This window comes from Lepisma saccharinum, chromosome 18 (assembly GCF_977018435.1).
Source record: "Lepisma saccharinum chromosome 18, izLepSacc3.1, whole genome shotgun sequence".
Classification (NCBI taxonomy): Eukaryota; Metazoa; Arthropoda; class Insecta; order Zygentoma; family Lepismatidae; genus Lepisma; species Lepisma saccharinum.
Genome location: NC_139246.1, coordinates 7,323,530 through 7,340,774, shown reverse-complemented (window position 1 = coordinate 7,340,774; position 17,245 = coordinate 7,323,530). Strand labels below are relative to the sequence as shown.

Genomic DNA, 17,245 nt, shown 5'->3' with positions numbered 1-17,245 from the left:
AACCCATTAATTACAAGGCGAGTTTTCTCTTATTGTCGATTCAGAGTAAAATAAGAGATTAATTAGTTTTTAAGAAAATATTTTTTGAAAACTATATAGAACATTATCTCCTGAAGTCGATGGCTCGTAATCAGTTGGAACACCGAGCTCTAATATAGCGGAGTTGGCACAACGCGCTACGACGCCAGGGATCCCTGGTTCGAATAGCCGGCCAGGCCATGGTTGTTCTTTGTGATTGTCCCTTCATCACACTCATACCCATCTTCGCGATTAGTCAAAAGTGGCAGAAAAGCGATGTAAAATAAATCAAATCAATCAATCAGTCATTTGGAACGTCCAAGAAGCAGTTAAAACTACACGAAAACTAGATCTAGAAGTTTGACTGGGTAACGTTTATAGAGAAAGATTTTAGAAAGAAAGGCACAGTGATAATTATTATATCTCTTGTCTTAAAATATTATATTTAATTAAGGTTAATGTATACTGACTGGACGTTTTTGTTAACGTAAATGTTTATGTATTTGCTTTGTATTTTGCGCGCGCGTGTATGTAAGGGTGAGAGTATTTAACCATGTGTTGCTTTGAATTAATGAATATATGTACATGTAGAAAATATCGTAACGTATGGTTTAAGTGGAAGAAAAGACACCCCATAGTTTTAACGTCGGCAATGTAAGTAACGTCGTAAGGAATATAGAACAAAGTGATACGAAACAAAATCTTTCTCTCGAGTAATTTTGTACTTTTCAGGATACGTATGCTACTTTAAATTATATTCAGCTTTCCACAATTTTGTTTCCTAGACATTTTCTTTGTAATGGATTTGGGTGCCTGGGACTCCATCAGCCTCACCTGGGGTACGCCCTTTTACAGAACCCAACAATTATTGTCGTGAAGAAGAATTAAAACATTATATTGAGCCACAAAACAAGCTAATTTCTAGTGCATGTCGTGAAAGATTATTAATATTATATATACATAATATACTCTGTTCATATCCACATTGTGGAGAATTGAAATTGTCTGTTTGTCGCTGCAAATGTCGTTACAAGGGTATTTATCTCAGGGTAAACGACCCGTCTCAAGAACACGTCTGTCAGCATGACTTGTGAGAATTAACCAGCTTTATCTCATGATCACGGAAGGAAGGCGTTAAACTTTTCTTCCTTCTGACGTCAAGCAAGGAATGAAACCTGGAACTATTAGCTTTCCAGAGCTTAATTACAAATAGTCTCCCCTAAACGTTGCTGCTCTTGTAGAATATTATGAGAAGTGACGAGGGGGGAATCGAAACGCTCGTCATCCCTCCCTCTTTGGAAATTGAAAATTTCAACAGTGTCTGCCAGTCAAGCAAGTTAAGAAGTAGTGAAGAAAAAGTCAAGAAATTATGCTTGTGGTCAAGAATTCTTGCTATTTTTTTACAATACAATGGATTTACATTGTTATATACCTAAACTGGGATTTGATAAAATTGACTATTTGGAAATCTAAAGTTGTTTTGAGTTGTATTTAAGGTTTTTTCGCTCTTTTCTTAAGAATTACATTCATATATGCGTCAAGTTTTGTAAAACTAAATATGCTGACGAAGGCAGTAATTTATTTTATTAAAAACATAAACTAAAACGTAACGTTTCAACCTTCTAGCAAGGTCTTCATCAGACTCTGTATCAAGTACAAAAGTCTTGTACTTGATACATTTTGTACTTGATACAGAGTCTGATGAAGACCTTGCTAGAAGGTTGAAACGTTACGTTTTAGTTTATGTTTTTAATAAAATAAATTACTGCCTTCGTCAGCATATTTAGTTTTTCATAATCATGGAAACAAGGCTTAATGGTGTTATAAGTTTTGTAAAAATATTAAAGAAATGTGGCCATTCCCCACCTAGGATGAAGTCTGAAGCCTTAATTTTTACATGCATTAAAGCAAGTCTAAATCTCTTGTTAAAGTACAGCTTCAATTTCCATCTTAACCGACCTTCTGGTAGAGGTTTTTCATTCAATAATAATATATATTTTCTTAGATTCCAACTGTACCTAAGTACGGGCGATGAAATGAATGTTAAGAAAAAAGGATGAAAGGTCAAGAAAAAGTCATTAAAAAGTCAAGAACTTTGGATTTATTATTTTGTTATATATATCCTGTTCAAGTTATAAAAAGGCAGAATGCTTGTTATTTTTATTGTTAATACCAGACATAAACTTCAGTTAGTATTTATCCGAACGAAATAACCGAAGTATGAACTACCTTAGATCGAAAAAATTGGCTGTAAAATGCAGGACTCCGGTTATATTTTTATCATATTCTACCATAAGTTAATGATCCTACAATTTTCAAAATTTAGTTTTATGTGAGATGTCAAACAACATAAAATTTATGACTAATATTTCCACTTCACTTTGAAACTCTTTCTTGAATGGGCCTCCCTGATGGCGTAGTGGGAACATCGTCGCCTTGTAATCAAGAGATCCCGGGTTCGATACCCGGTGGAATCACATGGTGGTTCGAATCCCACTTTAAACTGTAGGTCCAGTCCCGATTAGCCTTGCTATGCATAAAGTGGACTTAAAACAAAACTCGCTCTTTCTTGAGTGAGGTATGTTAAAGTTGATAGGAGAATAACTATTCGTTTTAGAACACTAACTGTGAGAAATATACGAAAAGATAATGAAGAATTCTGTATAATCACTCATTTGTTGAAGCGAGTTGAAAAGTCTCTTCGTATCATAATAATTATTATTGTTATAAATTTTGGATAAATTGGTTTATGTTTATTACATTATATTTATTATTGTATAATAATAATCATAACCATTATAATAATAGTTTTATTGCTATTAATTTCTACTCCTCAAGTAGTCCATGGTGACGATGAAACTCAGAAAACAGGACTATTTAATAAGTTTTAACAGAGTCCTGTACCAATGAATGATATTCAACTTGACGTCATAATTCTGTGTACTCTGTATGGTTTTCAAAGCAGGGTCTGATTTGTTTGAACGAAATATGGCGCAATAAATTGTGGGGGAAGTTGATCGTTGAATATCACCCATTAATCTAAAGCTATATATATTTAAATCATAGCATTGGAAGAAAGGCATCCATCGTAAATAATTATTATTGTTCTTCCTTAAAATCTAACATAGGAAAACTTCTGATATAGTCTAAGAAATTAAACTAGAACAAATGATATGTTTGTAATATTTATTTTTGAGAAAAGTGAAGAATGTGCAATTGATTTATAAACATAATTATCACATCATAATAAATATAATCTTTGTACAATTATACTTCTGTGAATTGTTACATAGTCGTATAAAAATTGTGTGCGAAACCTGTTGTCAAAAACTGAATAAGCGTAAACATCATTAACAATTGGTATGGATGGTATCTCTATGTACAGTGAGGAGACATGTGTCACTACAGGGGATCTGCAATGCAAAATGTGTCACAAGAGCGAATAATATATTTGATTAATATAAAAGATACATAAAAATTAGTAATCATTTCTGATGTTTCCTAACGAGGTTGTCTTTTTTTGTATATTTTATTCAGTTCCATTACAACTTGCATTTCAACAACGCGTGTTAAGTTACTGAGTACAAATAATTTTGTACATCTCGTCATGCTTTTCACATAAGAATTTCAAAATCTGATCAAAAACTATAAAATATATGACACATTTTGCATATGAGACCAAAAGAGTGCTATTTCATGTTTACTAATAATATTGCACATACATTTATCATATCACGTATTTAGTAGTTGCTGCAGTGTGTGAGCAAATATACAATATAAGATGTAGCATCAACATAAAAAATTGATGTTCAGCGATGTTTTAAAGCATCACATTACATGTTCAAAATTTCACTAAACATTACACAACATAACTACATGAAAAAAAATTGTTCCACAAATACATTGTGATCCTGCACACTGATCACCATATCTTGAGCCCTTTTAATCGTATTAGCACAATTTCAATGTCAAACCTACGAAGACTATAGTTTTCCTGGTTTTCTTTCACATGATTCACCTTGACCGTAACTTTGTAGCTCACCATCTCGCTTGCTTGCTTTCTAGTTCAAGGCGGACACATATACTTCCGTGCACTTCACACCAGTTGGAAAAAGAGGCCACGCTTAATCTAGATGTGCCTTTACGATTCTTGTCTCAATGAAATTGTCTTCGCGAAGTTTCTCAACATCACCCTGAGGAAAGTATAGCACAGACGCATATTCACACAGTAATTTTACAACATATGTACAAGAAAACTACCCACAGGGGTCATAGCTATGCGTTTCATTATAGCTGCTATGTTTTTGCATGCGACAGTAATTTGCCATTGGCTTTGTGTAGTGTATGTATTTTGTCAAAGAAAATTAAACGTGCTATGTACGGGTGTGCAGTTGTGACACGAATTAAAAATTATACATTGTCCAGGGTTGACATGCGCAGAGTGTTGAGAAGGGGTTTCACGTGCATTAAAAGTTACTTGTTCTTGTGTCATGTTTTGTTTTTTGGGGAAAGAAATCTTAGTAAATTATAAACGTGGAAAACTAAAATAAAAAAATCGTTATCAATTGTGGCAAGTGATACACCAAATATCAGCTACTTCGTGCAGATCCAATGCCAAATGCTAGAAATAATTATTGTGTCGCACACACCGTGCAAGACTAAACATAAAATCAACGAAAATGTGCATGTGTATTTGTGCACCATGCCATTTACTTTAGCGAAACCTTATTATTGAAAGCGTTCTGCACAAGGGAGGTAAGAAATAGCATCACGAACCCCATCCATCAACTGTGGTATTAAGGTTTTCAGAAAGATAAACGTAACAGTTTGAAATGACAATGACTGTTGAAATGATTGAGATGTAACACATTGAATGCCAGCCGTAATGTTAATTTTGTTGGAGAAATGTACAAACGTTAGCGATTAGTTGTTCCAGAATTCACAGGCAGAAAACGAAGCAAATACCAAAGCTAGGGTGAAGAGCTGGTTTGGGTTATCTTTTCACTCTGCTGGAATGTAGTAAGCGTCCTGCACTTTATTATATTTAAACATTATCTTAAGTATATGCAAATTTGCGTGTTGGTAGCTTATGATCGATAGTTTCAATGTTATCACGATGACTTTATGTAGCTTTAAGTATGTAAAATAAGATAAAAATTATCTTCATATCTTCTCATTTTTATATAAGGTCTTATTTTACAAAGCGTTTCAATAAAACATTTGTCTCCCCAGCATTTGAATATTGCGTTACTACTGAAGAAGTTCACAAGTATTTTCTACATTCATAATTTCTAATCACATTACCTTTGACTTGTCTCATTCATTTTAACGAATGATTCTGTATTTAATTATAAACCGACGTCTTGCTGGTGTCGTGGTTGGGTGGTTAGGGAAGTAACGTCGCTAAGATCGAATCTCGAGACAGGTATGGATGTTTATTTTCATGAGTTTGCTCGTATATTTTATGTATCTATCGTTTATACTTATCCCTGTCATTAATCTAAAAAGTAGAAAGCCAAGCGAAATAAGCAAATATACATTAAATTTTTAACAGACGTTCTTCAAACTATAAATTACATTTAAATTAGTTGAAACGGCGTTTGACAGATATCAAATCGCATTATATGAAGAGGAAGAGGCAAGTCTGCACAACACAGTGAAGAATGTCGAAATCAATGCAGAAAATTTAGCTACATGTGAACAGTTTTGTGCAAACTTTGTCTTTACGTACATTCTCTAAGGATTATTTACATTTTGTTTACATATGTATATTACTGACATACTGTTTGTGCAAATATAAATTTGAGAAATAACATGTACACACGTGGTTTTAAAAGCAAAGGATTGAAATACAATTATGGTACCCATGAAGTTAATAAGTGAAATTGTGTTCAGTCATTAAATGCAGAAAATATGTTAAAATAAATTATTTTTAAAAAAATGCTTCGCTAAAGTAATAATATCGAATGTTAACGAATATAGTTAAAAGTTGAAGGTCTTTAAAAATATTATTACATCAATCCTAAATTCGTGCTGCTAAATACAACATAAATTTAGTTTGTTAATGATCTCAATATAATTATTGTTATCTTTTGTTGAAGAAAATAATTAGCACGATACAATTCAATCCGAAAGTTTGCGTGTGATCATCAAAATCGGTTTACTACAGCTTTTCTGCCTGTGAAGACTGACACAACTAATCTGGTCAATGGCTTAGCTTTTTCTTCGTTTAGAATCTATGAAAAAATTATGTTCGCCATGTCAATTTACGTGAGAAAAAATAACGTTCTTCTGGCCTTAAATTATATTATATGGATGCATTTTATCTTGGGCAGACAGTAGAACCCTTGTAATCTTTCACATATTAGACTTTTATGTTACATGTAATAAATTATATAAAACATCGGAGGAACTTTCTATATATTCTACGAGAATCAATCCCACAGTTGACAGCAGAACATCGAAAGCCAATAAGGTGCTATGGCGGAGTACATATTCTTTGATCGCTTCAATGATTTTCGCATATTCTGTTGCTGAACTTTTTCTCAGTACTAACTAATAAATCTGCGATAATCACGAGCAATAAATTGACCTTTTAAAAGGAGAATAACTATTAGGGAATTTAAACAAGATTTTTAAAGTTTGTTTTACGTAAAGGTGTAAGTGTTGCAGTGTTGATTAAGAATATGGATATATGTAGTATTTGCTTTGTCCATATCGATTTTCAAATTTGTTGGTGTTTCATAGTTTCTTGTGTAAAACAACTTCAAATGCAGAGAAATAGTGAATACACATGAAGGTGGATACTTGGCTTACACTTTGTATCCACCAGTTGCATTAATGGCACCTAACGTTCAACATTAGGTATGTGCTGAGTGGGTAGAATGTGCTGTCGAAGTGTCTCTTGGTAACTTCTTTGTGTTGACTTCATTCTTACTTTGTTTTACTACTATCTTACAAGAATTCGAACAATCGAAAATATTACAAGATAAAATCGGCAAAGGTAACACCCGACGTGTAATTTGTCTAAGGGAGATAACCAAGTGAGTTTTCAAGATTGCATTCCGTGTAATGGTTATTGTTGCCTGATGACTGTTGTCCTGGTGGTTCTAAAGTATTGTAAAAAGCCTCACCCTCTGTTCCCTTGCTATCTTGATTGGACACAGTGTCGGTGTCGTTACTCGGAGAACTGTGTTCAATTATGTTGGTCGTTTGATTTAGTTTCACATCTGAAAACAGCGCCGCAATCTCTGCCGATTTCTTCACTGATAAGGCTTCCTGTGCAGCCTTCTCCATGTGGTTTTTCTCCTGCGAGGAACTCGAGGCACCCATGTAGATGACCTTTCCGCAAGGATCTCTCGCAGACACCAGAAGAACTTTCCTGCGTGACGCGGAACGGACAAGCTTCCCCTCGCTGTCTTCGTACGGTAGGGATTGGGCGCTTCTCTCAGAAGTCGTACTCGAAGAATCAAACTTTCTGGACCTTTCGCTGCCGTTTCGCTCAAGAAATAGGTCGTAATCTAGTGCTAGATTATCGGAGCTGTAGCTGCGAAAGGGTGGGGATTCTGTTTTCCTGAAGAGACCCACAGAACCAGGAATGCCTCCACATAAAGAAGTCGTCCCCGCTCGACGAACGACACGAGATCCGTTGTCGTACACGTCCATTTTCTTTTCATGGTTGCTCTGGGATTTCTTTTTCCATGGTAAATCCAAACCTCCGCTGCTGGTACTGTTCTTCGTCTTTGGTGGCTGAGGAGCCATGGCCTTCCCCCTTCCGTGTTGGTAACTTCTATGCTGCTGACTTGTGTTTTTAGAGTATTTATACACTGGCTCTGGATCAAAACCATACTTTTTCTCGTTTTTCTCCCAAGCTGTCAGTGGCGAATCTGCTCTTGACAAGCTAGAGTCAGAACCTGCCAAACCCTTCTGCCTCATCTGCGAAAGCTTGTTTATCTGATTCTTCATGTAGAGAGGAGCACGAAATTTTGAGCCAACCAGAGTGGAGTCAGAGGAATCGGATTCGTCAGGTATCCTGTTCAAAGATTTTCCAATTTGTTGTTTCTGGTACGAGCAGTAACACTTGTCACTCTCGGTGCAACTGTCAGTATCGCACCCGCAGGATGAGAAGTCCTGAATTCCTCTCCTCTTGCATTTGTCAATTAGTGTTGGTTCGCAGGATCTTGTAATTCCACTTTGGTGCTGTCTGATATACCTGGGTAGAGAGCAGTAGCACTTCTCAGAAGTGCAGGACTCGCTGTCGTAGCTGCATTCGCTGCACGAAACGTAACCACTGGACGACCTACCAGTGTGCGTTCCACGCCGTGACGTCATAGAGGCAAGGATGAGTGGGTGGTGTTGGGAGTTTCGAACGAAACCTGATTTGTATCCCGTGGGAGACGGGGACCCGCTAGGAATGTTCGAGACGTTTTCGCAATGTGGCTTGTTCACGCTGCAGAAATCGCTGTCGGAGCATCCATCGGACGTACTAATCCCAAGGCCAAAATCTGCTTTGTTGGCATCACGGAAAGAACCTCTCGTTACCCGTGGTTTTGGCGGGTTCTGATACCTACCATTTCTACTTCTCTTGGATTGGCTGCACAGGCCTATTCGGCGGGAGCTGTTTATTTTGGATGAAGAACATGAAGATGTTGAAGAAGAGTATGGCTTATCGCAACACGAGTTGCCATTAACTCTTGTGGGGAAAAGGACAGAAGAAAATTCGAAACTGCTCGATGGTTTTACTTTTAGCTTCGAAAAGGAACGTCTGAAGACTCTCTTTAAGCCTCCCGTTTCTGACTCAACGGTCATAAGAGATGATGTAGACTTCGCTAGGACTCTGCCTGGGCCTTTTTTCCTTCTGTTTTGTCTCCTCATAATATTCTTGCTCCTCTGGTACAGTTCATCTTTGGTAAGAGTTACAGCCAGTTTAAGAAGGAATTCCTTATATATCGGCTTTAGTTCATTGAAGGACATTCCGTTAGGATTGATTATCTGGCTCAAGATATCGTCAATGTTTGTCAGTCCTTCCTGTATGCGAAATTCTTGGAAGAGCTCATTAAGGCCGCATTTTGTCTTTGGGGAGTTTAAGAAACTGTGACTGCGAGGAATAGCTACTTTTGTGAGAATGTCACCTGATTCGTACACAACGCTGGGCGTATTTCGATCTGATACAGTACGACGTACTCTACCCCTACGACTGCAACTGCTGTTGCTTCTGGATGTCCTGATGAAATTGTGTGGGTCGCTACCACTTCTGGTTAAAATGCGACTTCTTGGCGGTTCCACCTCACCTGCAGGATTATCGAGGACTTCCTCCGATGCTGACCGACTTAAAATATCTCCATTTTGACTGGGGGTCTTCTTTCTTCTCGGAGGTCTTACAGGAAGAGGAGATTTCCGAGACTGTCTTATGTCCTTCTGGCTACACTTGCTGGCGCTTCGTCTAAGTGCGGAGCTTGTAACACTGGGAGCACTCGCTCTGCTTGTATTCCTTCCCTTACCACCGTAACTATTGCTTGCATCTGATTTCTTAGCCGCCACACTGTTTGGTTTATCCCGCCTCACATTGGATGTAGTGGAATCAGAATCGTGCACGACCACTAAGGAATCAGGGGATGTTTCTATTCCACGCCTAATTTTCATGTTTGCTATCAATGCCTGGTACAAATTTGCTGCTATAACGATGGCGTCCTCCGAGCAGGCACACACAAAACCATGGCATTCCAGCTGCTTCGATACACCAATTTTTCTCATGACGCATGCGAACATAGGTGAATGATTTCCATTTGCAAGCGTTGCCTCCTTTGTAGTAAGTGGGTTGTATAAAGTTGTCTTTTCTTGGCTGTCAGGATCGGCTATTAGAGGCAGGAAGGCGTATCGCAACTCCATCTGTCCGTTAGGCTTCAGCTCTTTCTTGCAGACGAACTTCACCGCCGCCCAAACCGCTATCGTGGGAAACGGATTCAACTGCTCCAGTTCCCCTTTGTCCTCGCCACCGAAATGGTGCACCTTGAGTCCATGGCCCGAGATCTCAAGAGTACCAGGAGCGGGTTTTCGATTCTGATTCTCTAGAGATCTGTATTCAAAATACAAGTCCTTTAGTGGTTTCTGCAGCCCTTGCAAAGTGGTCACTTTATCCGCTAAAGGAACAGAGCCTAAATAATCCACCGAGAACTTATGGTTCGCATTTAATGAGGCACAGGAGGATTGAGAATTCATGGAAGACAAGGAGATACGGTTGGCATGGATCAAGCACTGGGACACAGCCAAAGCTTTCGAAATGCTTCCGCTGATTTGGCTGGAGGTGTCGCTTCTTGCTGCGCTGTTGCTACTCTTCGACACGTGAGTTCTTCTTCCTTCAGCGTTCCTTGCAACGATGTCCGCAAACATCTTCTCGATGCGAGCCTGGACGGCATTGTTGATCTCATTGTAACTATTGGTACTACCTGATTTTGGCTTCTCCACATTCACTATGTTACCATTTCGAAAGAGCAAACGGTTCTTGAGATGGTCGCAGCTGCTGACGTCATTGTTCGGGTTGCTGCTCGTGCACGATCGGCGGTCACCGAACATGGAGTCTATTTTCTGCTTGTAGATGGAAATTTGATCGGAGCATATGCTGGACGTCGTCTCTTTCTCCAGCTCCCGATCTTTTAGTCGGAACTCCTCCTGGTTGCACTTCACCATTATCCTGGCGTGGAGACGATCAGCTGGACAAAGGGAAATCACCTCCCCAACGTCTGTTGCTCCCCCACGACATGCTGTTCGTCCTCACTCTACATGTCCAGTCACTTGTCACTGATTCGCATGCATTCGTCGATTCTCGTAACCTTTCCCACATTTGATGTGAACCCTTGCCCACACGATTCGTGTATCACCACACTGCCGCTAGTATTGTCGTCTTGATTTCCATTGAAGTTTTCTATGTTCAGTGGTACTCATGCTTCAGTTCAAGGTCGCTTTCTTCTCTGGAGACGTAGCTGAAGCGTCTTGGTTTATCTGCAAAGATAAGAAAAATCATTATAAGTAATAGTTGTGTTTGTAATTGATTCTTAAAGGTTAAAAATGTCATTAAATATTAAGGAATTGGCGTTCTTCGGAAAAGATCAGTGCTTGAAAAAAATACCTCTTTCTGTAAGCAAAAACTCATCAATGTTTTAATAGTTCGTCCACTGAGAATGTAAATGTTCCATCCCCAATTTTTCATTTTTTCAGGCGAGACCTTTAAAATTTGACTTGATATATTTATTATACCTTTGTCACCATTGCGTTGCAAGTTTGTATCATTGCAAAGGCTGATGTATTGAAGCCTCTCTAAAAAGAAATACTCCCTCTGTCCCATAATTATTGTCCGATATTCAAACTGTGACATTGGTGTATACAGAAGAAGAAAGTGAAATACCGGAATGTGTCATACAACGTTATTACTCAAGGATCAGTACAAATTGGCCGATCAAGTATCCAAAAGAACCTAAATAAAAATTTACCATTTTGGCATACCGGACAATAATTATGGGACAGAGGGAGTAGTTGTTTGGTTAGGTATTTATGGTCTAATTAATTATTGGCATTTCAGATAGAACAATTGCACGCAACAATAACTTGGACTTGATATTGCCAGTGCCAGATAGAGCATTATATTTTAGAAATTAAACTAGATAGTTGTTCTCTAATGAAGATGAAACAATTTCACTATAAATTTGTCATTCGATAGCAAAGCAAAATAAGTAAATTCAATCAATGAACTACTTATTACATTATTATTCAAAATTCAAAAATATGGGTCTAATTTGAATGCTAAAATGACATTTGTTCGTGCAATGTAGACCAACCATTGGATCTTGTAAACTCCAGTATGAATTATTTTCTTTGGAAAATACACAAAAACCTTTAAAAGCTTTGTGTATGTGGAACAATGATGAAGCATTAAAAGAGATTGGATCTACGAAAATATGGTAGGATACATTTTAGAGAGAAAACAAATTCTTTGAAAGTCAGATAAATTAGCACTGTTAACATACAACACAATAATTACAAGCAAGCACACACACACACACACCATATATATACACATACATACATAGGTATATACGTATAATATGTGTGTGTGTGCTTGTTTGTAATTATTGTGAATTTAATAAATTAGCACTGTTAACACACAACACAATACTTACAGTAAGAAACAAGCTTGCTTGTACAAGCACACACACAATACTGTATATATATATACACAGTTATGTGTGTGTGTGGGTGCGTGCTTGCTTGTAATTGGGTAACCAAAATATTTTAGGCTAATTATCAGACGGTTATTAAAGTTTTTGAGGTAATTTGGAAATTCATGGCAATATCAAATGTTTCTTATAGTAACCCGAAAACTACAATAAATCGTGGAAAAGTAATGTTAGATCAACTGAGGTTCCTGTTGAGATAAACCATGATAAACTCATGTCAAGGAATATTTATAGTGATATACTCCGCTAAATTGTAATCATTATATCGTCCATTAACAAACAATTTGCTGTCTTAAATTGAAAATGTGCAAGAACACAAATTGAGATTTAGTTAATTGCAAAATTTCTTATAAGTAATGAGACGCTCAAAAGGTGAACTAACAGAAGGATAGAAAACGTACATAGAGATAAATCCTTCCTTCTTTCACTAACAACATAGCAGAACAGTGTGTTCATAGCAGTGGCATATTTTGTATAGTTTCTTCCTTGTTCTCTTTGCCTTGAATAGTAGTGACTACTGTGTTCTTTTAAGCAGTGATTTTTTTTATTTGTTTGTTTATTACGTTTTGATTTGGCGTGACGAAATTAAACCTCTAAGGAATTTCCCATCACTTAATCATTTAAATCATCCATGGATGTAGATGGAATTCATTGCTCGTGAGTCGTAAATGCTAGGTTTCACTGGGAAGAGGGACGTGTGTTTGTACAAGAAAGATGGATGACTGCTTACGGTAAGAGTTTTGACCACTAGCACTCTGCTTCCTCATACAGTCTATTGGTCACTATTAAATGTGCCTGCTTGAAAGGGAGAAGGGAACCATCTTGAATGGTGAATGCAAATTAAGAAACGTCCGCCCTGGTCAAAGATTGCTCGTGCCGCTGTCTGGAATGACGTCTTCCTCATTGGCATTCAGGATCCTCAGCGCGGAATTGGATCGACTGTGCGTGACCTCGGCGTTGAGGTACCCCACAGGCTGCCAAAATCCCTCCCGTCTTTTTCTTGAGTTGGATCACTTACGAGTGAGCATGATCTGTTGGAAGATAGACTCGAGCGTGAATCTCCACTGGAATTGGAGAACTACTGTTTGATTGCTGATGTTGTAACGTCCAACGAAAGCGGTTAGACCAGTTAGGTCCCTCCAATACTGTGACTGAACAGGTGCAAAGCAATAGTAAGTAGGGGGGTCAAAAAAATCTAAGAGTTTTAACTTTGAAACCGTAAGTAAATAATTGGCCAACTTCTTTGCAATTTATCCCTCGTGCTCTGCCGACCTCATAATTTTCGACGGACCGGGACGTTTTACATCTTCATTTGAGCTTCCATTGACTTTGCTATTCAGCTATTCTTTTTTCTCTCCACTCTTCGTTTCTCTGCATGCTGACTGCTAATAGGAACAGATTCCCCACAAAATGAAAAGAACTACTTTCTCTTTTGAAAGATAGTTCTTACACATTGACTTTTCTAGTTTTTTAAGTTTCTAACAAATACGCAGACGACTTTTAAAACTGGTAGCACTAAAATAAAAGTGCAATAAAGACTATAGGAATTTGTGTAGAGATTTCTTGAAAACGTTTATTAACTCTAAAATTGTGTGCACCTTCTCTGTGGCGGAGTGGTTAGCACAGCGCACTACAATGTGCGGGTTTGAATCCCAGCCTGGGCATGGGTGTTCTTTGAGAGTGTCCCTTCATGAATTTCAACACTCATCCTCATCGTCACGATTAGCCAAAAGTTGCTGAAAAGCAAAGTAAAATGAACCAAATCAATCGAACTATAAAGACACATAAGGGAGGGGTGTGTCACAGAGCCTAATGGAAGTATATTACAATACAGCTACCTGAAATTCTTCTTTGAAGACTAATATTATTCACAGCAAGGTTCTTTATGTCCAATGTTAATGTTTCCACAAGTTTGTGTCAGTGATACATTACGTACACGTGCCAGAGCGGCTACTCATCGGGAATTCCTTAAATTCCGAGAATTCTGCGTGAATTATGCTTGAATTTTTTCAGTAGGCTTAAAAAATACAACTTTTATTAATCCAAATCCTATTAAATATATATACATATTTATAAATGCCCCGAGGCGAGTTTTTCCCAGTTCAGTTCAACCTCCCTTCCACATAGTACACCCTGGACTGCATTTTGCAGACAAACGAGGCTCTGGCGACTGACCCTATGGCCAGTATAATTCTGTATGTTGTCCTGTTTATTGTCCTTACGTGTGCTGAGTGCCCTTTTGCAACCTCAGCTTGTAATGGAAGTCAGAATATTTTAATATTTTAGTGACACGACATAACAATTATGTTTTTGTTTAGTTATGGTAAGGGGCTGGGCCCCGTAAAATTTTCACTTCAAATTCAAAATTTGTTTTTTGTTTTTATCGAGGAAGGAAAGTAATGCTGTGTGAAAAATAAAACAGAATTCTCTCGATGCGTTTTCTTTGTTAGTGTCCTTTGTAGAGCAATCTGACAGACGGAAGATTATTGCAAGGTAAGATATCTTGATGATGATTAGGTAGATTTGAGTTTGAAATTCTTACACAATTAACAATTTTTCGCAGATTAGAATATATACCGTAACATTTGTGACTTGTGTTTCTAGTTGTCTATTTGGAGTCTGAGTATGTGAAATGGCAAATGTAAACTACGGACCTCAAATTAAATGTTTTAAATATACCGTTTAATTAAATTAGAATTTTTTGATACATTGGAATCGCACAGACCCTTTATATTGTTACTATATTTGTGTGTGCGTTATGTGTGTGTGTTGAGAGTCGGTAATACGTAAGATTGAAATAGAGAAAAGATCTGCTTGTAGCCTTGAATTTTTGGAAAATTCACCTTGAAAACCAAGAATTATACTTGAGTTTCGTCATGGTCCTAGAGTAGCCATCCTGTGTGAGAAGTATATTTGCTTTGATAATTCAGTTAATACGAACGGAAATAGATTAAACGTCACATCAAATCCTTTCTGTGTTTTGAACTGTCAAAATTTCCAGAGATAGGAATATCTAAAGAGTAACCACACCATTTGGCCCAATGGAGATTGGATGTTGGAGGCTAAACGTGCTACTTCAAATGATCATCTCCTCCTCCTTGAGTTTTTATTGTTACTTAGGGGCAATTTTTTTCAATTATGGGACACTAATTTCGAAGGCACTTTCCATAATAACAGGTATTCACATCGGAGCAAGCACTTTTTGAATGCCATGCATTGTTTAGAAATGGTCATTGGTGTCTGTAAAGCGCCAGCAAGCACTCAATAATAACTCCTCTGCGGTTTATAGCTGGTGTTGATGGATCTCTTGGCGTCAAAAGAAGATCTGAGAGCCTCCGGTAAATTCTCTTACTTCCTATTTATTAGCTTTAGCACCCCAATGGAGTAGCTGTAGCGTCGTTGCCGATCACGGGTTCGATACCCGGCGGAGGCACATAGTTGTTCGGATCCCACATTAAACTTGATCGATTTGCTTTATTTCACTTCGCTTTTGTGACACTTTTGGCTTTTGGGGATGAGTGATGACATGACGAAATTGATGAATGGACACTCACAAACATCCATGCCCAGGCTGGGATTCGAACCCGAGGTCCCTGTCGTCATAGCACGATGGGCTAACCACTCCGCCACAGGGGCCGGCCCCCACTTTAAACTGTAGGTCCAGTCCAGTCTGTGCATAAAGTGCACTTAAAACAGCAACTCAGTCAATAAATTAGCTTGTGCAACAAAATTATAACTAAAGCAGTTGTGGTGTGTGTGTGTGTGTGTGTGGTGTGTTTGTGTGAGGGTGGTTGAACATTAAAACTAGAGAACTGTGTACAGCAGTCGTTCTCAACTCTCACGAGCCTGCGGCCATATAAATTCGTTTTTTTAAAAGTCGATGCCTGCTCCGATTTCAACATTTTACTCGAAAATAGCTTTCTATATTTAACTTTATACCTTTAAATTAATATGTACCCTTGAAATTGAACATTAATAAATGCATGTGCTGATTTTCATGTTCCATTTCGAACTCAGAAAAATTCCAATATTTCCACTTCAATATGTTTGTTTTTAGAAATTGCTACACAAGTTAAATTGACCGTGGTTAGATAGTTTGATCGCTTACCACCACTGATACGAAAGCATTTTGTGTTATCGCAGTGGAAACTGGAACGAAAGGTTATGTTTCCAGGCAGTGGTGGCGATTACGGGGCATTTGCCTCCCCCCCCCCTCCCCCGTCACACGTTTTTGCCACTTTTGTTGCCGCACTATGCTAAATCTTATCTTCAAAAGGAAATATACTGCTTTGCCCTCCTAATTTTGGCACCTTGCGCCCCCAGTTTTGGAACCCAATCGCCGCCACTGTTTCCAGGAGGTTGTCAGCTCGTGCTTCAAGTCGCTTCACCCTTCCGGCCCTACCTCGAGAACGACCCCACAATTGCAATTCAAATTTGGAGGCTGCAAGTTGGAAAGTCTTGATTTCTCACCAGCACTATCGAGCAAGAATTTCCTCTTTATCGGTTGTGGATCCAGAAAGAAAGGCAATCTTTCCAGGTGGTTACCAGCTCGGGCTGCAAATCGAAAACGTCGGGACAATCAATCTCGCTCCGGTATAATTGACGCCCGGTGCCGGTCGCCGGACCGAACCCGGGCGGTTGAGAAACGCTGGTTGAGAGACAGGCTTGAAAAGGTAATTTACTCGTTACGTTTTTTTATGTAAATTACGCATAATTTAGTACGTAATTTTATTTCGTAAATTAGTAATAGCTATAAAAATACTTTCATACTGTTACATTTTAAACTTTAATTTTCTTATATATTTCAGCAGAGAATCATTATTTTCTGAAGATTGTTTATTCAACCACCTCGTGCCCTCACCCTCACTATAGCTCTTTTCAGTTCTTACGGCGGGCGCTCTAAAAGCTGGCAGGGGAAGTGAGGAGCGGGGAACCGACCAATCCAGCACGATAAGAAACGTAGCGGCCAGTAGAACGAGTTTCACGTAGTACTTTTT

The 17,245-nt window shown here is 38.2% G+C and overlaps 1 protein-coding gene across 1 annotated transcript in view; it reads right to left on the bottom strand.

Moving 5' to 3' along the window:
• Positions 1 to 3,218: 3,218 nt before the first annotated feature.
• Positions 3,219 to 17,245, bottom strand: part of LOC146002366 (uncharacterized) — a 235,815-nt gene continuing 221,788 nt past the window's right edge. The window contains exon 4 of the mRNA XM_083140088.1: positions 3,219 to 11,016. Coding sequence (XP_082996214.1) covers positions 7,045 to 10,704 — 3,660 coding nt within the window. The 5' untranslated portion in view covers positions 10,705 to 11,016 and the 3' untranslated portion in view covers positions 3,219 to 7,044. The remainder of the gene's footprint in view (positions 11,017 to 17,245) is intronic.